At 44.8% G+C, this 24,186-nt stretch overlaps 1 protein-coding gene across 1 annotated transcript in view; it reads left to right on the forward strand.

Moving 5' to 3' along the window:
- The first annotated feature begins 525 nt into the window (after positions 1–525).
- CTNNBL1 (catenin beta like 1) overlaps positions 526–24,186 on the forward strand; it is a 37,691-nt gene continuing 14,030 nt past the window's right edge. Inside the window, exons 1-11 of the mRNA XM_015882064.2 lie at positions 526–656; positions 6,096–6,284; positions 8,325–8,431; positions 9,017–9,156; positions 11,481–11,578; positions 13,063–13,156; positions 14,058–14,149; positions 16,518–16,590; positions 16,866–16,924; positions 17,688–17,836; positions 22,049–22,230. Of these exons, the coding sequence (XP_015737550.1) occupies positions 627–656; positions 6,096–6,284; positions 8,325–8,431; positions 9,017–9,156; positions 11,481–11,578; positions 13,063–13,156; positions 14,058–14,149; positions 16,518–16,590; positions 16,866–16,924; positions 17,688–17,836; positions 22,049–22,230 (1,213 nt within the window). The 5' untranslated portion in view covers positions 526–626. The remainder of the gene's footprint in view (positions 657–6,095; positions 6,285–8,324; positions 8,432–9,016; positions 9,157–11,480; positions 11,579–13,062; positions 13,157–14,057; positions 14,150–16,517; positions 16,591–16,865; positions 16,925–17,687; positions 17,837–22,048; positions 22,231–24,186) is intronic.

Genomic DNA, 24,186 nt, shown 5'->3' on the forward strand with positions numbered 1-24,186 from the left:
CAATACCCCTCAGAGCCCACCCAGTGCCCCCAAATACCCCTCAGTGCCCCCTAATACCCCCCAGAGCCCCCCAAATACCCCTCAGAGCCCCCCAGTGTCCTCCAGACCCCCCCAATGCCCCTTAGACCCCCTCATTGCCCCCCATTGCCCCAGCACTCGGTGAATGGAAGCCAATAGAGCCAATAATTCTCCTCTATGTATCTCAGCCCCGCAGCTCAGATTTGTGGCTTTCATTTTGCAGCTCCATCCCTTTCCCGGTCCCTGCGGGGCGCTGGGCCCCCTCTCACACGTTATGGATGTCTTTAATTCCTCTCAGCGCCCTCCTGCTGAGGTAACAACGCCGCTGGGCCGTGAACAACGATTCGGGCTCCGAGGCAATCAAGAAATACGCTCTATAAGGTTGGTGCCGAGCCGAGCTGCCCCCACCCCAATTACCACTCGCATCCCACACGTGTCATGGCGGCGCTTTACGACGGTGCGGCGTTTTGCGACAGCGCGTCTCAGCTCTCACTTTCCGGCAGAGTGGCTCCCTCGCAGTGCGCCTGCTCTCCCTCGCTTTACGGCACGGTGTCGTGCTATCCCGGTGCTTTACGACAGTTCGGCGGCGGTGGGGCCCGGTCGGTGCTATGGACGTCGGGGAGCTGCTGAGTTACCAGGTGGGATGGGGGGAACGGGATGGAAGCGGGGGGGCCCTGACCGTGCTGACACTGTGATACGGCTGCAGATCCGGCTGCCTCAGGGCTGGGATGGAGCTGTGTGTTGGTGCGGCCTGTCCGCATGTTCCCTGTGCTTTATATCCTTATTAAATGTCCAGTTATTCTTCTGTGCTTCTTAAATATCGGGTTATTATGGTTGTTTCTTGTGTTCCTTTGGCTGAGGTGAAGGAGAGTGAAGCATTATTTGTATCAGTGTTATTTATTTGTTGTGTGATGCAGTTTATACCTATGGAATGTAAAGGTAAACCTGTTAGTTACTAGTTGACTTCTGTTGGTTTTAAGCCTTTATTCAGATTTTAGTTTGGATTCTTTTTGCTTTTCTCATGCTCTGAAAATGTTGAGGCCTTCATAGCACCATCCTGCCCTGGAGCACAGTGTATGTTTGCTTTTGATCCCTTTGGTTTTCCCATTGCTCTGTGTTGGGCTCTTTGCCTGCCCTCGGTTTGCTGCCATGATGTGGAAGCAGCACATGGAGATGCACTTTGTGGCTGCCAGGTGTTGCAGCAGCTTCTCTCGCTGTTGAGTTTATCCATCAGATTCCAACTGAGATTCATTCTGCAGGTGTTCTGGTTTTGTGCTCTCCAGGTCTCAGGACACCAATGTTTCTGTGTCAGGAGGTGATGTATTGCATGAGAGCAAGAGCTGGACTTCACGTGTCCCCAGATTCAGAGCTCTGGAATTAGGTAGAAAGGTGAACAGAGGTGAGAGGGAGCAGGAGGCAGCACAGGAGCTCTGGTTCTGATAGACACAGTCCCTTCAGTGCGGTACCTGCATCTGTAACATTGGAATGAAGGCAGGGAGTGGTGGGCTTTGCCTGCAGCTGCTGTCCTACAGGCAGCACAGCAGGGCTGCCCTGTGTATGTTCTCATAACATTCAGAGCAGCCAGCCCTGTGTTGTGCCTGTGCGCATGCTGCCTCGTGTGTGGTGCGACAGAGCCAGGTCAGTGGTAGAGCTGCTGCTACCAAGGCAAGGCTGATGGGTAGCTCATAAAGCAGCTCCTGCCCTGCTCCGGTTCCACCTGCATGAAGGTTCATGCTCTCGTCTCATGGGATTCTGTATTGGGATAGCTTCATCCATCCTCACTGCAGAGCAGCAGTGGCTGTCAGGGAAGGGCTGGGTGTGATGGCTGCTGTCTGATTTTAACCTGCTGCAAATGAGTCAGTTTCTCAGCTTCCCTCAGCAAAGAAGCCCAGTTTTATATTGTTTCAAATTGTTTTCCTCTAAACACTTAATCCGTGCCTTTGCTTAATCAAGATGTTCTCCCTCAGTGCCAGGTTTGGTGTGGAAGATTTTGGGTTCTGTGCTGCCAGCTGGGCACTCGATGTCTGTCAGAATGGGAAAAGGAACCTCCTGCAGCAAAAAAAAAAGGCCAAATAAACAGACCCGGCACCTGGCAGCTTATACAAAGCTCAGTAATCCATAAACTTTATGTGTTGCTGCAAAACAGTTGCAGATGGTCTAAACTGATGATTAAATATTGCTGCTGTGCTGCCCAGAAACACTGTGCCCAGATCCTCCGTGTCTGCTTTCTGATTACAGCGGGTAATTATAGGGACAAAGCCAGCTCTGGTTATTTTCAGACATCTCTTTCAATTGGTGTGGGAGGGAATAAGGGAGATTATTTCCATTCTCGTTAAATGCAGATTTCAGCTCTGAGTGATGATTATGCATTGCTAATTTTTTAATGAAATATTTGTGAAATGGGATAACAAAAGGGGGAAGCTGTAATGGGGTGCAATTTGTGCAGCAGGTTTGTCCTGCTGTTGGAACTGGTGGAGCACTGCTTGTGATGGGATGGATCTCAGCATGTTGTTGGAGGGGCGCAGTAATTCCAGCTGCTGGCACAGGCTGTTTGCTGTGGATTGGTGACATAATGGATGTGTCTGATGGTGGAAGCAGCAGAGCTGGGCAGGCTGCTGGCTGCTCTCACTGTGTCTCCTGGTCAGAGCGTGATGGCCTCATGCTTGTGACCCCGTGCCTGGAGCTTCTTTGGTGTGGCTCCTGCAGCTGTGTGCAGACCTTGTGCTCTCTTTCTGCTTGTATCTTTGGCCATCAAAGTGGGAAGTGTGGAAGAGTCAGCCAAAGAAACCAGTGTGCTTCCCTGCCCTGCTGCTGGGGCTGTGGCACGTTGGGCTCTGTCCTTGCAGAGCATCCCAGGTCCAGGGATGGCGTAGTGTTTGTACAGTGTTTGTACCCTCCAGATAAACATGCAGCTTTTGGTCATTGTATATATTGTATGTATATTATTGTATATATTTTTGGTGGTTTGTTTCACATTTCCATATGGCAGCCATATAAAACAAGGAGGTGAAACTTCATCTGTGTGCCTCTCATAGTACAACGCTGCCTCAGGGCCTTGTGTGCCTTACTGTGGGGGAAGGTGAAAAGGGAAAGGATCTGTTCTATTAACTTAAACTGTCCATGCAGATGCAGCTCTGTTCTTCCTTCTTTCATTTGGAGCACTTGGGTTTCCTAAGGGTACCACATTGTCCTGGTACCAGTTCTCAGTCTGTAATGGGCTATAAAGAAGTGCCGTGCTTTGGTGCCAAGTGAGATTGGCAGCAGCCTGATTGGAAGCAAAATTCAAAGGCTGGAAGCAAATTTCAGAAGCCAAAGATACAGACAGAAAGAAGGTGGCTGTGGAGGTGTGAGGTTTGCTTTCGGAGCCCTGACCCAACAGCTGCATTCTGCAGTGCTGCTCTGCGTGTGTTGCAGTTGGCTGACGTGGCCACACAGCAGCAGTGTCACTTATGAAGATTTATTTCCGATTTCATGAACTAATACTTTCAGAGCTTCACAATAACAAGGTTACTTACGAGGTAGACGCCTAGGTAATATGAAATTCCTTTGGCGAGGTTTCTCTGAAGCTCCCTGATATTGAAGGCAAGCTTTAAAGATGGAGATCTTTTATATCCATGCAGCCACTGCTCTGAGTGGGGCAATGCAGCCCCGAGCTGATCTTCACTCCGAGGTTTGGGGCATCACCCTCTGCAGCACACAACGGGATGCATGTTTGTGATGTGGGGGGAGCCCTGAGTGCAGGTAGTGCAGCACAGACACAGGAGGATCCTTCTGTACCACTCAGCAGCTGTTGTTTCACTGCTTTTCATAAACATCAGCTTCCTTATTAATAACCTTGTGTGTGTGTGTGTGTGGTGATCTCGGTGTTGGATTGAAATGGAAACATCTTCGGAATAAATGACTGCAGACACACTGCATTCAGTGGGAAGAAAATTAAGCTCAACTCATAAAGCCATTTAAAAACGGTTTTCTTCTGCTCTTTCCAATGAATTCCAGCTTTGTGCCAAACGCACCTCAGCACAACCGAGTAAAAAACAATCCATCCACGTTGTATTTATTAAACAATTAACTTTCCCTCTTCTTCCAGCAAGATGAAAGTTGGGTGCGTGCAGCTCAGCAGTGATTTAAACAAACACTGTGTGTGTGTGTGTGGCTGCTTAGCAAAATGCTGCGGTCAGAGCACAGCGCGTGCTTAATTCCTGTTGGTTGCTAACAGTCCTTTAGGAAGAAACGGTGCAAAACAAAGCTGAAAATCAATGAGCAGAAGTTTAATGCTCGCCTTAAATCAGCTGCTCGTGGCTGCGCATCTCTGGTGTATTGGGCAGGAATGCAGGTGCTTCACTTCTGCCTTGATTTCTTAGTGTTAATAGCACCGGGTGGAAAAATTGCAATATTCTCAGTAAGGTTTAGCATAACATCAATAACAAAAGGAAAAACCTTAATGCCTGCTTAATAACGCTTGCCTGGGAATTCAATTACTGTCTATTGCCAGTGTGTTGGCAGCATTAATAATTGCATGCTGGGCACTTCCATAATTTATCATAATGACTTCTGTTATGTATTATAGAAGATTCCCCCCTCCTTTCTCCCCCTTTCCCCCCCCAACAATGCATAAATACAAAAAAGGATAAAAATAATTGAGATTGAAACAGGATGTAAATGCTGCTGCTGTGGATTGTGTACTCAGAGGAAATGGGGTTGGTTTCATGATGGAGTTTTAATTTAGGTTTTGTTCTGTTGATGTAGTCCCTGCCTGTGGTACATTACTTTGCATCTAACAAAGCACAGCTCCCTCGCTCCCTCATTACTGCTCCGGTCTCATTGGATTTTCCTTTTTTAATGTTTAGAAATGAGAACAAGGAATGATTTTCTGGAACTTGAACTGAGAAACATGGAAGGCGAATGTTGCAGGGCTGTGACTGCCAGCCCTCAGGTCTCTCCTTTCTCTATGCGAGCCTTTGGATTCCTCTCTGGTTTGATTCCAGCTCAGTTAAAAGCTGGCCTTGCACTTGTGTGAGTGTGCTGTGATTTGCAGTGTGTCAGACAGCCCCACACTAGAGGGGCTGGTATTTCTGCTGTGTGGCACCTTAGGAAATAGGTTGGACGAATGTTAGGCCTGAGAAAATAAGAAACCACCTTCCAGGCAACTCGAGTGGCTCACAAAGTGTGAATGCGTCTGAATTCTGTTCTTAATGCACTTGCTGCTGGTAAGTAATAACGAATCAAATTCTGTTTTCCTGTAGCTACAGAGCATAGAATACTTGGTTGTCCTTCAAAAAGTGTGAGCAAGACCAAATGTAATACCCTTATCATTTTTGGAGAGAGTTTTTCTTCTGTTGCAAATGCTTTCATCCCCTCTAGTCTGAATTAAAACATGGGATTAGGGTTAATGGATGTTTTCTTGTCCTTGGCAAATTATGTTTAATTTTGCCAATTAAATGGGAATTGTAGGATAAAATGATAGGTTGTTCCAAATAAACTACTGCTTAATCTGTTGCCAGAGCCCTGCAGAGTTGCAGCGAGCAGCAGTGCTCCTATCCTGCATTGCATGAATTGGGCTTTGATCTCTGCACGGTGCTCGCCAACTTCAGACAAAGGGATGGGGGAAATCAAGGGGAATTCACCATAAACTCACATACTAGGTGGGTACAAATGTTATATTTCACTCCTATATGCTTAAGCATATCTCTCTGCTGTGCCTCAGACATGAGGCTCTCAGCTGCCCCAGCTGATTCCGGAGCCTCCAGGCTGCCCAGCCACTGAGCAGTGCACGTTGGCACTTCTCATCTGTAAGTACCGCTCTGTTCCCTATGGAGATATTTTCCCACGAATCACATTCATAGATCAAACAAGGCAGGCTGTTGACATAGCTCTTGGCAGAGCCATCCATCTCATCATATGATGTTCCCCTTATAACTAAATTCATTTCCTTTCTGGTTTTCAGAGTTTGGCGCTGTGTGAGGAAGAGCTTTAAACAACTTGTCCGAATTTCCTCAGCACGTTTGGTACCGTTGGTGCTGTGCTTTGTGAGGGTCGCAGGAGGGCTGCACTCACTCACATTGTTTCTTTCTTTGTAGCCTAACCGAGGGACGAAGCGGCCCCGTGATGAAGAGGAGGAAGAAATCAAAGCACGTCGGAAACAAGTGAGTGCGCGGGAGCATGGGCGTCATAGGGAAGAGGAGTCTGCTGTGCAGGAGGAAACCGATGATGAGAAGAAGAAACTTCTTCAGATAATTGAAAGGGATGGAGAAGAGGAGGACGAGGAGGTAAATCATGGATGTTCTGTGGGAAAGGAGCAAGAACTAAACTGCTTCTCTGAGCTGTTCTTTTTGTACCATATAGGTGATGAAGCTGGCTGGTCATGTGCCACATACAGCCTAAGGTGGGGTTGTTCTTTCAACATAAGGATAACTTCTTAAAGGGGGGGAATGTGAAGGGAGAGAATAAAGATTTCAGCCTGTATTAGGTGAGGGGATGCAAATTACCTTTTAGATTGTATTTTTGGAAGATGTTTTCTGGATTCTGTATGGTTTTCTAACTGTTATTCTCATCAGTACTCCCAGGCATGCAGCTGCTCCCCTTCTCCTTCTGTTTCTGACTGTGCAGCAGCTGCAAATAAACATTCTTCTACACAAGAAAGGTCTTGGGTCAGCAGAGGGGGGTAGCAGCTGTCAAGGGCAAATGATTTCAAGCCTTGGAGACAGAAATTCAATGCGGCACTGGCCCTTCTGCCAAGGGCCAGGGAAGAGATTGCTATAAGTGTGACACGTGGATTGGTGTGAATCTAAAAGATATTCCCTTCCTGATGTCTCTGTCCAGTTTGATTTTATTTTTTTAACTTGAAATAAATACACTCACTGCTGCAGAATCTTGTCGGTTCGTATCATATCGCTCCCCTTTGCGTATGGCATTGCTAGCGTTCATCTCTGAAAATCTCCCTTGTGTTTCTGGTGTTGAGCTATTGCCATGGCAGTTAGCTGCTGGTAGTTGGTAGTTGAAGAAGATAATGCTGGATTTCTGTAGCGTTTGAGCTCCAGGATGAATGGTTGCAGGCAGAAGCCCTGCTGGGCGGCTCGAGTCGTGTGGATTCCTGCACTGTGTGAGCCTTTGTCAGGTGCAGCTCTCCCACCCAGCCGTTGGAAGGGCTGGGAGTCCAGCGTTCCTTTAGAACTCCCATCTCTTTCTTATTATCTTGGAACACAGTTAATCCAAGCACCATCAAAAGGCTCTTTGTATCAGTAAATGTGATGGAGGCAAGCTAATCTGTAGGGCACTGTAATGTGGTGTGCATAAAAAGCAGATTCTAATGGAGATGTTACAGTAATACATATTAGAGGAAGCAGAGTCAAATGAAATAGAGGGGAGCAGCGTCAGTACCTGTGATGGTGCTGTTGTGGATTGAAATTGTGCCATTGGAGGAAGAATGTGGTCTGTGTGTTGCACTATTGATCACCAGAATGGGGTGGTGACATAACTCTGAAGTGCTGTAGCAGGTTGGACTTAAGAAGGTAGAAAATCCAATAGTAATGGAAGACTTTAACTATCTTCCCTTGGACTGCTGTTGTTATTGTAATGGAGTTTGCTGAAGAAATTGAAATTCTTTATCTGGTTTCAGATTGCTGCTTCAATTCACTCCATAAGGAATCCTTAATACCAGAAGCAGTTCTTGGTTTAACCATGAGTGGGATGAAGAGCATGGTGTAAGGGGTGCAGAGGCCTGGTTTCTTTTCTGTTTTAAGAACTTTTCTGTAGTAGTGATTGCGATAAAAGAAATGCCTTAAAATCAGGAAACAAGGAAAATAATGGGATTGTATTTGTAGGTAACAGGTAGGGAGCTAAAGCTGCATTACTGGTGTAACACTGACAATTGAGAAATGCTTTAGAAGACTTTTCCAAAATGAAAGGGAAGTAGTAGAGTAAAATATTGATTTTTTTTGATTTTTTTTTTAAATTTTTTTTCCTTTCAAAAAAGACTTTAAAATAGAAGTGAAGGCTTATCCAAGTGAGGAAAACACGATAGAACATAAACTCAGGGCAGTTAAATGTAGATCTGCAGAAAGACACGGCGCAATGAACTTGTGGAAAGAAATTGCCCATGGGCTTAAGCTGCTAGTGTAAATTTACTGTGTTCTGTCAGGAGCAGAAAGCTTCACTAGGGCTGATGGTGCCAGATAGGGCCATTGCAAATAGCTGTTTTTGTCGCTGATCCTTCATTTCAGACAGTGTGGTCTCACTGAGCTGCTGCGTGCACCCCCTTGAAGCTAACCTTGCTAAGTTCAGTTTTCTGCTCTTTCCAATTTGATTAGGAGGAACCTTTGGATGAAAGCTCAGTGAAAAAGATGATTCTCACCTTTGAGAAGAGATCTTACAAAAACCAGGAGCTGCGGATCAAGTTTCCTGACAATCCAGAGAAGTAAGATTGTGCTCAGCCCCTCTGTACCACCACTGTGGCCTTGGCTTTTGTTTCAGCCCTAAAGTGACTTCTTTCATTTACATAACATACCATACATGACATACATGACCTACATAACAACAGTTATTGCCATTAAGCTCTTATAAACTGCCTTTGAAACTAACTTTCTTAATCAAAAATGACATTATTGAGACTTCTGATGGAGACCCATAGATGGTTGGGGGGAAAAAAAGTCATTTTCAACTATGACATGAAAAATATAATTTGCAACCAAGGGAAATGTTCTGATTTATTAAATTCTTGCTGTTTTTACAAGACTAGGAAACTGAAATTCTGATTCCTGTTCTTTTTATTTTGGGAGCACAGAAATGAAATGAAGTTTCATAATTTCCCTTTTAGGTATCTAAAGAAGTTGCTTTGTTTCCAAAGCTGTAAGCTTTTCATTCCACATGACCACAGGGAATCATTGCTGAGGCTGCATGTAGCTGGGCTTATGTGGGATCTTATGAGAAGCTGTTGCTCTCTTTTTGGAGGAGGGCTGTGTCTGTAAAGCACAAACAATGTGCTTTTCTTGTCTTGCCTCAGGTTCATGGAGTCCGAACTGGATTTAAATGACATCATTCAGGAGATGCATGTGATTGCGACAATGCCGGACCTGTACCACCTGCTGGTGGAACTGAATGCTGTGCAGTCTCTCCTCGGGCTGCTTGGACACGACAACACAGATATCCTCCAGTGGTTTAAAGTAGCTCTCCCGTGAGAGGCTTTCTGCACTCCTCTGTAATCTCCTATAACCTGCTTGCATAGGCTGCTGCTGCTATGTGTTTTTTTTCTCTTCTTTTCCACTACACTGAATTTATGCCTTCCTTTTTATTTTTCAAGCGAGGCTTTCTTTGTTCAAGTAATATTGATTCTGATTTTCTTTTTTTCCCCCCCACTGTTTTTGTTCTCCTTTCTCGTTTTATGAACCTTTCATCTAAGTTTGAGTGGCTGTGTTGGAGTACAAACAGATGAATGGCATAGCTGAAGCAACGCAGCAAAACAGCACAGCAAAAAACTGAAGCATGGGCTTAACAGCATTATAACCTTGAACTGTGTGCAGCCTTTGTCTGGAACAATCCCTAGTAAAAATGAGACTAATATGCCCTTTTTTATAGAAGGCTGAGCTTATGCTTTCAGCTCTTTGCCATGGACTAGCTCACCATGGTGCTACACCCTATTTTATACATGTGAAATATCCTTCGTGTGCCCATAGCTTTGGTGTGTTATTCTCAAAGCTGGAATTTGTGGGTAGCCCCTCTGATGGTGTAAATAGCAGTGACAGTTCTACAACCAGTTATTTCTTGTGTCCCTAAACCTGACCCCTGTGTACAGCTCTCCCTTGCTCCTCTAAGGACGCTTCACAATTTTCTCTCTATACTGTTAAAGTTTTAGTAGTCTGGTATAGAACTGTTGTTTGCTGAACATCCTTGTGCCTTCACGCCTGGCCTTCAGCTGATAAATAGAACTGTGCTTTGCCCACCATTGTGCAGCCTTTTAAATAGGGCTCAATCTGCATTGCTTGTAAAATACTCTACGGTAGATTAAACTGAAGTGTTGTGACATGATTTAAGAGGTCTTCTGTTGACATACGTTAGTGAATAGAAGGAGCAATGAACCTGATTGGGAAGGGCACTGGACTTTGTCTTGGGACCGCAGGAGGTTTGTGGTATTTTCTTTTTGTTGTACGTGGCCTAGGGAAAGTCATTAATCCTTGACTTTTCTTTATCTATAAAGAAGTAGACAGGACTCATCAGTCTTTCTGAGGTGTTTTGAAACACGCAACTTTAAAAGGGCTTTTAAGAAGAAAATGTTGTGGTCTGGTGTAGAGGAGTTGCTTAGAAGTTGACTCCTTGCAGCATAAATGCAAGGCAGGTTATTTTCACTCAACCTGCTTATTGAGATACGCTTTACCTTGCTATCAAAACTTGTTCTCTGCCACTTTTGGCACATCATGAACATGTCCAGATAGCTTTGGCTTGTCTGAGGATTGCTGTAGAGTATGATGAGAGCAGTAATTGTACTGCTAAACACCTTCAGCAGTGCAGGGTAGCTTGGGAGTGGGACAGGCAGCTCTCTTACTGCCTTTCCTGGTAAGTCGTGACTCTAACCTTGCTATGAAAGATGTTTTAAAATACTCTTCCTGTCACTGTGTGTATGCCTGAGCAAGTGCACAAACAGCAGAACTGGGAGGCTGGGTTGTTAGCCTATGAATTTTAAAGAGATTCATCACGAAGTTGTTATATAGGACATGTGGAAAACTGTGTACCCTGTTCTACCCTAGTGGGAATTGGGCAAGATTGATCGGAGCGTCTGAGAGAATAGGAAAGTGGCTCTAATGAGGTGGAATACATCTCTTAGTAGCAGAGAGCTGTGTAGCAGTCAGGGGAACCGTGTGTTATGCAGTCCAGTGTTAATGAGTGAAAATTGGGCTGGCAGAAGCTCTGCTGCTCCTGAGAGGTACATGGTTAGAGGAGCGTGCTGTCCTAATTGGGCCAGGCAGAAGGGGGTTAGTGCTTCTGCTCCACGCTGTGGCCTTGTTAGGTGTCTGCTGAATCGGGTTATCATTGCGAGCATTGTACCCTAATCAGGTTATTATAACTCCTTTCTTTTGGGTTGTGTTCAATCTTGGCAGTGCAAGATGGTGCCTAGTTATGCCAACTATAGCAACTTTGACTTAAAAATATCAAAAATTTAGCATTATCAAGTAACAGCAAAATATCGTGTCACAGTAAGCACCCAGTTATGTGCATTTTTATCACTCTTAGTAGTTAGATTCCCTGATTCTGGTGCTTTGGTGTTCCTGTGCCCCACTTGTTTAATGAGTTACCTGTTCTGTGTCATGCCATGAGCTCACTGATCTAAAAGTGATCTAAAATAAATGTCTAAAAGATCTTTAGATCTTTTAGATCTAAAAGTGATCTAAAAGCAATGTCTGTTGGGTTTTGTTTGTTTATTTTAAATACTGAAGGTGTTTGGCGCTGTGTAGATTGTCCTTAACATCTGGCACATGTTTCCATAGCTGTGGTAGACTTGCTCCAAGAGCTGACTGATATAGATACTCTCCATGAGAGTGAAGAAGGAGCTGAAGTCCTCATAGACGCTCTGGTAAGTAGTAAACTCCACATTATTTTAATGACTCAACAGCGAATCCTCTGAACTGCCTTGCTTCCCTCCATCTTGGTGTTGGTGCTGATTGCCTCCCATCCCTCAGCAGGGGGATGCCAAGCTGAGAGAAGCAATGCCCAGCAAGGATTGAGATTTGCTTGTCTGTTCTACCTTCAGGCAGCTGTTGGTGAATTGCAGTTGTTAAACATTGTGACTCTGTCTTGTTCTGTAACTGTTAGGTTGAAGGAGAAAGACAGGGAATTATTGGTTTTCTTCTGATCGTTTTGTTTGGGGACTGTGTTTTTTCCTATAGTCCCTGTTGTCCGGTCACTGCTGCCTCCAGAGGTTAATGACATTGGCCTGGAGCTGGGCTCCTCCGCTGGCTCTGGGCTGTTCTTAATTATTCTGCCTTTGTGGAAGGGTTTGTGGGTGAATGAAATGGCAGAGAGGAGCTGGTAGAGAAGGTCTTTTCTGTAGAATGTGTGGGGATCGAGTAAATGAAGTAAAGTTCTTTCTCTGCATACCTTGTCACCAGCCCACAGGTAATGGCCAGCTTTTAGATGCCTTATTGTTCTCCCTGAAAGAACCTGGTCAGGTGTGTCTTGGGAGCAATGTTTAGATACTTACTTTTAAAATTACTTATAAAAAAATAAAGAAGTAGATCTAATGTTTTAGGGTAGTTTGTATTTTTCTTCCGTGGTTTCACTGAACACAAAACCAATTAAGTGTTTTGAATTGCAAATGTTACTTCGTCTGACTTTTCCAAGCTCACATCCACAATGGGAAGATAGCCAAAGTCAATCTGGCCTCTGTCCAATTGCAGCTGTAAGTGCAGACTGCTTGTGGTGAGGGGCTGCAACCCCAGCTGCAGGTGTGGGTTTCTGCTCCTGCTCTTCTGTCATGGTTTCGTTAACTCACTGAAGTCAGCTTGGTACATTCATCTTAGCAGGATTTAAATGTCAGGCTTCAGCTGGCGATCATTCATCTTTCAGATCTGAATCTGCATGTGTGAACATTGTTCCTTCAGCTTTTTATGCCCAGTAAGGTGGAGGATGGAACAAAGTGCAGACAGACCAGCTGCAAGCTGCTGAAGGTGGAACTGCTCGCAGGGCTGACAGTTAGAACGTGGTGGTTTGTGGTGCCTTAAGAATTCGGTGGGATTATAAATCAATTAGGGCTGATGCAGTTAATAAGTCAGACAGGGTTCATGTTTTCCCTCCAGATGTTTTTCTGTTTAATCTGAAACCTAAAACCTGTTTAATTAATTAGGACAAACAGTGTCAGATTTACTTGGTGAATCCTTTTGCTACCTTTGAGATTTTAGAGCAAGGTTGTTAATGTCTCCTGATCAGAATCGTGTCTGGCAGGATGTTTCAGCAGGGCTTATTGATATTTATGTATTGTCTATTAGGCCTTCCTTTGTCATCTTCCTTTTTCCACTTCACTCTCATGTTTTTATCTTGCCTCTGACCACGGTGCTGTAGGTGGAGGGTCAGGTTGTGGCCTTGTTGGTGCAGAATTTAGAGCGCCTGGATGAAAGTGTGAAAGAGGAAGCTGATGGTGTCCACAACACACTTGGTAAGTGGTTGTTGCGCAGCCTCTCACTTCTTTGTGTGCTTTGTACAAAGGGAGGGTGGGTTATCCCTCCCCTTCCTTTCCTTCTCACGTGCTTTGCCCTTGAGCTGCCAACACTGAGGTGGAGAACCTGCGGTGAATTTCTTCCAAGCACAATTGTAAATTGCAGTAAAGTGTAATCTTTTCAGCTAACATTTGTTGCGTGTGTGCTGGTAGGATGCCTCTTCCTAAAGCTGTTATGTTAGCGTGCTGATACGCAGATGGATTTCTGTGCCTTGTGCTGACCTCGTATTTCCTACCTACTTGTATGTGAGCTCTGCTTACCCAGTTGAGAGCTGTATGTATCTTAGCAATATATTTAACTTTCAGGTAATGGAACATTTGTAATTCATACAAGCACATCCTTACACCTCTGTTCACCAACCTTTGCACAGCACAGTAACTATTTTGCAGTGCATTTCTGTTGTTAGTATGCCATCATCCACACCTTCCAGTCATTCAGGACTGTAATCCCTCGGATTCCTTGCTGTTGCTGGGGACTGGAAGAATGAGTTAGAGTGGAAGCCAAGGGGCTTGGACTTATGTTCCTGAACATCTTCAGCAGCAGAATCTTGTTAAAATAGTTCTCTGCAATGAGAATTGCGTCTTCAGTATAGGGAAGGTTTCTCAGTCATCTTCCAGCAGGAGCTGGTGTCATGTTGTCTGAAAATGGACTGTGTTGGCAGTGTAAAAACTGGACCAGTGTTATTTACCTGAGCTTAAGTCTCATGCAAAAAAGGTGATTTTGCAAATATGCTGTTTTGACAAGAGCAGGAAGGACCTGCCAAAGCCGCGTTGATATAAGTCTGGGCTGATATGCAAGTGGGGGAAAAAAATACATGTTTTTCTGTGCCTTTTTTCTTAGCAATCGTTGAGAACATGGCAGAATTCCGACCAGAGATGTGCACAGAAGCCGCACAGCAGGGCCTCATGCAGTGGCTGCTCAAGAGGCTGAAGGTGAGCTTATTTTCTCGTTGTCACTTGGGAGGCATGCAATGAAAACTGACAAGCCACTGGACCAGGAGCTGATGTGCTAGAGAAGGTGTTTGGCATAATATTAGAAGCCTGGGATGCTATTGGCTCTTTCAGTTTATATAGGGTATCTTTGTGACACGTTCTAACAGCTGTGAATATGGTGAATTCAGAACTCTCCTCCAACTGTAAAGTAGGTTGCATTTGGCTTTGCATTTACGTATTGATATTTTTAGCATCCCGTGGCAGTGAGTTACACAGTTGAACTCTGTCTTTTGGGAAGAGACACCTAAACATTCCATAGAAAAATCTAGGAAAGGAATTGATAGTTTAACTCTTACAGAGCTCATGAAGGGAAGTCAGCAGATAGATTCTGAGCCTTCTCCTAACCCTGCTAGCAAGGCATTAGTTCCTCCACATTTAAATGTCTGTACAGCCAGTGTGCCCTCTGTATCACAGAAATACAGCTTTGTGGTCATATGTAGACTCCTCTGTGCCCCTTGTATACTTGTTAGCAGGAGTAATGCATTATTTCTCACTACAGGTGGCAAGATAATTATATTCCTTCTGCTTAAATACAAAAGGCAAAGTTAATTTTATTCCAGGCAGGTATGTGCTGAGTGCAGGTCTGCTGCCTGCCTTATAATTACTCTTGCAGCTGAAAGACTTAGAAACTTGGGAAAGCAAAATAATCACAATTTGGATTCCCCTGCTTGTTGCAGCAGAACATGAATGTTAAAGGCTTGAGAAACTCGGTGCTGAATGTGTGCGTTCCCTTCGCCCTGGCATGTGTTAACTCCCTCTGGGCTCAGGGAAGTGTGATCAGGCAGCGCTTTTTCTTGCTTACAAGCTGTCGTTGTGGGGAGATGCATGCTAATAAAACCCTTGCCCAGAAGCCTTTGCTATTGGCGGTGCTTGGTCCTGAATCTCTCGCCCTGACAGATGTGTTTAGGATTAAACCAGTATCTCAGCATCTGGGTAGAGCACTGTGCTGCTGAAGGCCGTCTTAGGGTGATTCTTAAAATGAAGGCTCTGTCTGAAGGTTGATAAGGATCTGGCACAGGGCTCAGGGTGTGAATTTCTGTTTGCCGACAACATTTCAAGTTGCATAATTGTGTTCTGATGGTCAGAATTGCCTGAGAAAGCTCAGATGCAGAATGTAATAGCTCGCTTCTCCAAACACGAGCAGGGCTTAATGGTGCTTTGTGCAGCCTTGAAAGAACAGGACGTTATTTCCTAATGCTTGTTGTATGACAGCAGTTGATGCATGATGTGATGGGAGCTGATGGCTACCAAGTGCCTGCTGCAATGCCCAACATGTGCCAGCACCTGCTTGGAAGGGCTGCGTGGTTACTATAAACACCATCAGCCGTGGCGTGACTAAAAACTGTTTTGAATGAGAAGCTTTATTTAAAGTCAATACCTGTGACACTTGGGATCCTCCCGCTTTTCATGTTTCTTGTTGCAGGCTGAGATAATTGCCCATGGTAGCCTTGTGCAGCCAGGGTTACTCAATCAAGCTGCAGGTAGTTGTGTGCTAAAGGGAAAAATAGTGGGTGACAAATGATATGTGTAAGACTCGTTACTTTGTGCATTTATTTGTCTGGAGCAATGAATGTAAATGGCTGGATACTGACAATTGGTAAGAGGTATTTTTATGTTTTAATCTTTATAGTAACAGCAAACCAGTTCACATTATTGTGTGATTGACTGAAGTTTAGTCTGTTTCTGCCCATGAAACACCTTGGGCAGCATAGAAGAACACTGGCTCCTGTTTGGAGTCCCTTTTCTTCCAGGAGAAGCAATAATCACTGTTGGTTTTTTCATTTCCTTTTTTTTAATGTTTTTGGATATGAAGGGGACGTATGAAATAGCCTCTACAGTCACATAATGTCCAAACCCAACTGTGACATTTGGTTTTCATATCCAATTGACAGCGTCTATTTAACATGACTATGATATCTTTTCTTGGTGGCAGGTGCAGACGTTCAGAATAGGGATAAGCCATACATACAACATGTAACACCATGGAAGTCTTATCACAGGAGGGAGCCTCTGTGTTGCCCACAACTGGAGAGTGTTCTGAGGTTTTTTTGAGCCAATTCGGACATAGTGATGTAGGATGGTGTGAAGGATTGGAGGTGATTTTCTACATATGCACACACCCTACTGCTCCTGAGTCAGAAAGGCTCACTGCTGTTTTGTTATTGGTTCTTACTGCAATATTACTGCTGTTATGTTTTGCTTTAGCATTGCTTATACATTCAGTGATTTGATCAGTGCATTCCCCAGTTCGTTCAATGGAACACAAAGCAGTCCCTGATGAGTCTTTTGTTCCTTCTTCCCCCAACAGGCTAAGATGCCTTTTGATGCCAACAAGCTGTACTGCAGTGAGGTGCTGGCTATTTTGCTCCAGAATAATGATGGTGAGAGCTGCCTCTGGCATTGATGTGCTGTTAGGGTGGGCTGTGGGCTGGTTTCAGATCACGGCAGCACCCTTTTGCCTTCAGCTGCCCTTTGCTCGTGCTATCATTCCCATGTGTGCTCTTGTGTGCGCATGCGCCCACTATTTCTCTGCAGCTTTTGTACGCTGTCAAGCCGTATCGATTTTGTTTGCTGATGTATCAGTGTTAGATGGCAGTAAAATCTGACAGTTAGCTTCATTTTTCTCTGTTTTCTCCCTTCCCCCACTCCCGTCTAGACAACAGAGAATTGCTCGGGGAGCTGGATGGGATCGATGTGCTGCTTCAGCAGTTATCTGTGAGTAATCCTCCCTGCTGCCAGGAGACCCGCAGGCTGGGGGTGGGCAGGTGGGAGAGAGCTGGGATGCAGTGCTGTCCCAGCGGTCTGTGGGTACCAGAAGGGGTGAGCTACATTATCTTAGCAGTGACACTAAGTGGTTCCCAAGTAACTGCCAAATGAGTCTAGTGTCAATGGTGAGTGAGGACAATCTCTGTTTCACAGGCATTAATGTTAAATTACACTGAAGTTAAATAATTTTGTTGCAATTGTGGGGAGAGTGGGAGGGAGGGTTACAGTTTGGCTGTCTTGAACACTCCAAGTGCTGTTCTGCCTTGCTTCTAGCACTGAGCTGAAGGTAACGTGTTCTTAGTCTGCTTACATTTCTTAATCAGGCAGTAGCCCTGTTGGTAGGGCAGGGTGCTGCAGAGCAGATCCTGCAGGTAGGCATTAGCCTAGAAGTTCTCTTGTAACAAGTTTATCCACGTAGTTTTGTGAATTATGTTCTCAGTGAGTTTGTGTTTCTCTTCAAAGGCCATGCATCATCTTTCAAGTCCTGCATTAGGCTGCTCCTCTTTTGTTGGTATAGAGTCAGGACAGCAAAAAGGGCAGCAGGGCTACAAAAGAATGAATCAGTCAGGTGTTTGGTTGCTGTTTGGATGACTGCAGGCTTATGAGTATCAAATGCTTAAAACTTGTAATGCAAAACGTTCGTGTACACTGCAACAGTGTGGGGTCAAACCAAGCTCTGCACTGTGTGGAAATGGTTTTCTTTGTCATGCAGGTGTTTAAACGACATAACCCCAGTACAGCAGAAGAACAGGAAATGATGGAGAACCTGTTTGACTCTCTTTGTTCCTGCCTGATGCTCAGTTCCAACCGGGATCGGTTCCTAAAAGGCGAGGGTCTCCAGCTGATGAATCTGATGCTTAGGTATTGTGTCACTTAGTGATTTTTTTTGCCTGTTTTTGGCCCACCAGCACGTGTTCTGAATAGATACTTGTACTTTTCTGTTTATACAATTTTTGTTCTATACTCGACTTCTTCCAGCACATCACTTGTACCTTCTCAGACATGCAAACTCTACTTCTTTAACTTTGGGTTTAATAGCTGCTGGAAACCACCAGTACAGGTCATTGGCATACTCCCAGATGAGAGAATGTTGTAGTTAGGCCACTAACCTGTCAGGATTCAAAAGACCCTCATAAGGGTAAGAGAGAACCTTTGGGTGTCTTTAGGAGGAATGTGTTTTCCTTTAGTTCCCCAGTTCAGGTCTCGCTGTCTTGTATGTTATCTGTTCTTGTGGACGTTGATACAAAAATTGCTTTTGTGAAATAGGCGTAAATATTCATTTCTTCTTGTGATGTGTTTTGTCACACCTTGAATCTCGAGACTTCTCTGCTGTGTCAACTTCTGCTTTCTAGCCTGGAACTGTGTCTTCTGAGACGAGACTTCTCAGCACTGGGCACAGCAGGGCTCTGTCTTGCTTCCCTCGGTGTGCTGGGCTGCATGCAGTGGCTGGTTAGCAAACACCAACGAGAAGTGATGTATTCCTGCAGCGCATGGCTGGGTAATGTGCAGCAGCAGGGAACTGAATAAATAACCAAGTGTGGATTATTCAAATAGGAACACTGAGTTTTCTTCAGGCTAATTAAAGAAAAGCTCCAAAACTAAGGATGAGAGGGAAGCCTCCCTCTGCCTCAAGTACTAAGCTGCTGAGCTAGCCTTGCAGAACTAATTACTTGGAGTTCTCGTGCCATGTGGGTGGGACTCAACACTTGGATTTTTGATAGCTTCTCCCTGATTTTTGGTCTCTGCTATTTACCACTCCTTGCACTTGGAGCCCAGCTGGAAAACTGTGACAAGAGGAAAATTTATCCCTGAACACATATTTTTTTCATCCCCCCCCTAGTAGTTGAGAAGGGGTTAGAAAGACAAAGCCTGATTTCACTGCTAGCAGCATCTGTGATGGCACAGAAAGAACTAAGATTGTGGAAGGGTGGAGCACAGTGCCATGCTGAAGCTGGCCCTGCTGTAAGGGCAGTCCTGCTTTCATGGTTCCATTCATCAACTTTCCTGTACTCCATCTTGTCAAGTCATCTTGTCTCCATGGTGTCAGATGGATGGAGTTTCTAAGGCCTCAGTCTTCTGAGGCTTCTGAATCTAACTTCCTTTGCATGAGATTTTTAAGGTGGCAGTGGAAGAAAAGGAATTGTTTGGTGAATATTTTCTGGAAGCTTTTATTCTTTACTGCTGTCTGGGCTGTGCTTAGCGTTAGAATTTTTCCCTCTCTTCTTCCTTTCCCTTCTTTCCTTTTACCTGTCTAGTCAAGATAAATAAAAAGCTGAGATTGTTCTTACCTGTTTGAGCAGATGCTGTGAGTTGATGGTTCTCTGAGTCTTACCCCGAACCCAGCTTCCTTCTGACCTTGACTTGTCCCACACTGTAAAACTCATCTAGACAGAGCAGTGCCTAGCAGGACATAGTGAGCTGCTTCTTGCTCCTCATGGTGTTTTCAGACTGGAGTTGAAAGTGTTAACCTGGTACTTCCATTGCTGATTGAGACAAACAACTGATGCTGCAGGCGTTTGCTGTGCGTTTGTGTTTTTCCTTACATATTTAGTGTCTGCTGGATATTAAGATGACAGTTGATTCTGTTAATTTCTGTCACTGGGAGTCAGTGTGTGCTGCAGGTGCTCCCATTTCCTTGGGCAGCGCAGCCATGGAGCCTGCAGGCTACTTTGTAAGTAGGGAACACACTTTGATGGCTGTTATCTGAAGAGCTGCCTGAGAGTATCACACTCCTGTACCTTTATACGTTCGTGATAAACAACAAAGAATAGAGATGTCATTCAGCTGTGATTCACCACCTTACCCACAACAGGGCAGAATATTTTTCTCTCCTTCTGAAGGCTGGGGGGGAAAGATCTGTTATTTTTGTATTTCCTCTAAAGGCGGTTAATCATTGTACCATAGTCTGTGCAGATGAAAGGACAAAGTGTTGAAAGTTTATTGACAACGATGCGAGATAGATAAGGTGTGTGAGAATAAAGATATCAGGCTACAATCTCCATTACTGTCTTAGAGAACACAGGATTCTGTATCTGCTGCGACCAAATACATCTCACCGTGTTGTTCTGCTGATGGCTGCGTGCACAGAAGTGTGGGCAAGCACAGCATCCTTCAACCAAACGTTTAACATGCTCAAAAGATTCTTCCAGACAGTAATGAAAGCAGCACCACTGCCCATTATGCTGAGGCATCAAATGCGTGGCCATCAGCGTGATGTGCTGCTGCCTTGTGGGCTCCTGGGCAGGCTGTGTGGGTCTGCAATGCGAGGTGGCAGCTGCAGGGGGTGCTGAGGGGTCGGTGAGGATGGAGCTGTGGCAGCAGGAAGCAAGCAGCAGCTTGGGGTTGGGGTGAGAGCTGTGATATCTCCTGGTATTTGATTGCATCTCTGCAGCCATGGAGGCAGGGTGTTTAATGGAGTGTCATTACCAAAAATAAGAGGGTTTGGTGGGGGGTAGGAAGCAGCGGAAAGTTTGTAAATGTCATGTAGAATTAATTTCAGTGCTATTTTTGAGGTCAGGAAACACTTTTTAGTGCACAATCCTCCAGCCTTGCCTTAGTAACCTAGAAGCAGTTTGCCTTACAAAGCCAAAAGAGAAGAGCAGGCTTTTAGTGTCAGTTCTGTGCATGCTGACATGAGGCTTTTATTGCTTCTGCTGTAAAATTGTGTTAGGGTTTGGAGGGGATACAGCCTCCGGATTCCCTAGGGGGATGTGTCAAGAAGATTCTCTGTTGCCTAGGGAAAATGCATGGCTCTCTCTGTTACTATCTGAAGCTCACAGGAAAGTGCATCGCTTGGGCAACGTGACCTCCTGCTCTGAAGCTCTGCTGTGACCCTCACGAAAACATTTGTTCTCGTATAGCAAAAATGAGGTGAAAATGGACAGCTCTGTGCAGTTCCTCAAAGCTCAGCAATAATTATTTCAGGGTCTATTTTTCATGATTATTAAAATGCTTTAATGTTTTCTTGTCCTGCTGTTCCTAATGACCCTCTGGAAATTTGGACCGTCTCTTTTTGAAGTCTTGTGGTTAATTAAACAGAGTCATTTTTATACAGAACTTTCCCATGAAACATGGGTAATTTTTGCTAGTATGTCTATGAGAGATTGTGCCAATATGGGAAGTCCGAATAATGTTAGCACTTCTTCTTTTTGGAGTAATAAATTCCCTGAGACATGGAGGCATTAAAGGAGGAAACAATGGCTGTAAATAAAGCTGTAATTCAGAGTTCTCTATTAGTCTGAAGTCACTCTCTGTTTGGTGATACTTGTGTGCTTGTCTCTGAATTAGTGTTCAGCTAAAAGTTACCTCAATAAACCGAGATGAGACTAAGATAAACGACTTACCCTCCAGCAGAATAAATATTTCAAATAAAATCAACTCTAGACAGTCCAGTCAAGCAACTATTGATCTCTAAAAGCCTGAACTTAGACCCAATGAATATTCCAGAGATCAGCTCTGTGCAACCTTCCTAAATGCTGATCAATATGCAATTACTTCCCCCGAAAACATTTCTTGTATTATCTGGCCTGAGAAGTACTTTATTTGCAGCTTTCTGTATAGGGATGGTGGGGGTTTCTTCCTTCCAGCTGACCACCAGGCTGCGCTCATCAGACACACTCCTTTATTGAAGTGAATTATTGCCAACTCTAAATCCTGATCCTTGTGGTGTGACAGTATTTGTCTGGTGCACCCACCGAAGCTCCCCTGCCTGTTCTACGCTAATGTTTATAAGGTAGTAAAGCAATACTTTCCTCAGTAGTTGAGAAAGAGTAAATACGTATATGTGTGTGTATATATAAAATGAAATAAAAAGAAAATAGGAAATAGAAATAAAAATAATGAAAAGAAATGAAAAGATAATAGCTTGTCATCAACTGCAGTACTGAAAAGAGCATTTGTCAGTGTAATGTTTTGGCTCCTTGAAGGAGATCTTGCTCAGAGCTTGTTCTCTGGCTCTCCGTGACTTCCCTTGTCACATTAATTTCCCTTTTCACGCCGTCTCTTTGAAGTAGTGCAGTCCAAAGCTCCTCACGTCCCTGAGAAGTTTAAGTTGCACCTTTTTATTTTCCATAGAGAAAAGAAGATTTCCCGCAGCAGTGCCCTGAAGGTGCTGGATCATGCCATGATTGGACCCGAGGGCACAGACAACTGCCACAAATTCGTTGACATTCTTGGCCTGAGGACCATCTTTCCACTCTTCATGAAGTCACCCAAGAAGATCAAGAAGGTTGGAACCACTGAAAAAGAGCATGAAGGTGGGTCTGTGTGCCAGCCCCATCACAGCTCCTGCAGCTCCCAGCCCCATGCAGCCTGCCTGTTCACTGCTGCAGTGCTGGCTGCTGATGACATGCTTGCCCTGCTTGTTTTGGTATCAGCAATTCCTGGCAATTCCATTTCATGTGCTGTTAATAAGTTATTTTACTCCTGTAGGGTCTGTTGTTTGAAGCTCTTAACTCTTTGATGCAAAACTCTTTTGAAAAGAGTAATGAGGCAACTACAAATGTCACCTCAAAAGCAATGTTTTCGTGGCTCTGGGCGCTGAAGTGTGACTCGATGAACATCAAGCATTGCAGAAATAAACTGCATGCTTTTGATGTAGATTTTTTTCTATTCTTTTTTTTTTCACCCCCTTCTCTCTCCTGGAAAATTCAGTTTTAACAGAAATGTGCTCTGGAATATTACAGCGAGACCCTGTGAATCTGGGGTCAGAGCCAGCCTGCTTCTGGTAACAGTGCCATTTCCATTTTGTTAATACTTGACTACTTTTTGGAAGAAGCTGTAAATACTTCCAGTGATGCTTGAGATGTTGTGCCTGCTCATTACTCCTCCTGGTTCTGTAAGAGATGAATACTGTCAAGAGCTCATGAGGTGTGTGTGGGTCTCATGCTTGCCCAGTATCCATCCTTAATTGCTGCAGCAAGCCATGGGGAAGGAGCTGGGAAACAGCAACAAAAAGGGAGCTCTGAACCCAGGCACTATGTCAGTGCAGTTGGAATCAGATACCCCATGTCCCCAGGAGGAGAGGTGGGGGTGGAAGCCCCCTGCTGCCCTGCCACATGGAGCTTGTTGCCTGAGGCTGCAGAGGGTGGTTCTTTCCTGGCAGGCAAAATGGTGAGGAGAAGTGACAGATTCAGCAAGCGGCTGTTTTCTTCTTGAAAGATGTGCCAGTGGTGAGCTGGTAACAGTACATTTGTTTTGGAGCACCAACATCAGAAAGTTGCTAACATTACATTAACAAGGGTAATGGCTTGGCAAGGCAGCTCCTGGAAGGCAGCACTGAGGGGATGGTTCTGTGGTTGCATTTAAGTGATGGAGGCTGGGGGTGCTTTGAAATCTTCATCTGTAGCTGGAATATGGGCTGCTGAGTAGTGAGATCTGGACCTGCAGTCTGCATCACTGACTTAACTTGTCATTTTGCTTCATCTGCAGATGACATCCACATGCAGCACTGGCTGCTGCGAGCATCAGGTAGCAGCTTAGGGAGCCCTAAAGGGATCAGAATAGCTCCCTAGAGGGGCCTATTTCTGTAATAGAAAAAAGCAAATCTGCCTTTGGGAAAATGGGGTTATCTGTGCAAATGGCCTTCACGTCACACATCCGTTCACTAATATTCAGAAGGAATGGTGGGCGTTAATAGATTGGATTTCAAAATGAGTTTTATTAAAATAAACTCTCAAATGCTGTGGTGCCAAGTCTGGTGTTTTTTGTAAGAATAAGACTGATCTTCTGCTGCTGGGATAGCATTCGTGTATGTGTCAATGTGTCTGATGAAGAAGCATTCCCTTAGAGGATTAGCTGGGATCGTTTTGTAGTGGAGACATTGGTAGATGCTACAAAGCAGCTCTGAGGGATCAGCACTGTGTGCAGCACAGCAGGGCTGTGTTGGGATGTGGGCACCCTGAGGTCAGAGCCTCCCCTGGTGCCCAGATGCAGCAGCCCTGTCTGCATGGGCTCTGGGTAATTCTTAGGTGCATTTGGGGGTGGGATTTGAAGCAATGCTTCTGTATTGAAGGTTTTGGAGTGCGGATGACGTGGTATTGAATGCTGTGTTTCAAAACTGCTCACAGAGCTGAGGGTCAGCGTATTTCAGCTGTCCATAAAGGCAGAAGGATTTGGGGCTCTGGATCTGACAGTCGGTTTGGAAAGTCCAAGTGCTGGATTCCAACTTGAAATTCTTGAGCAGACTCAGTGAGCTAAAAATAGAGAGCGCC

Source organism: Coturnix japonica, chromosome 20 (genome assembly GCF_001577835.2).
Source record: "Coturnix japonica isolate 7356 chromosome 20, Coturnix japonica 2.1, whole genome shotgun sequence".
NCBI classification, from domain to species: domain Eukaryota; kingdom Metazoa; phylum Chordata; class Aves; order Galliformes; family Phasianidae; genus Coturnix; species Coturnix japonica.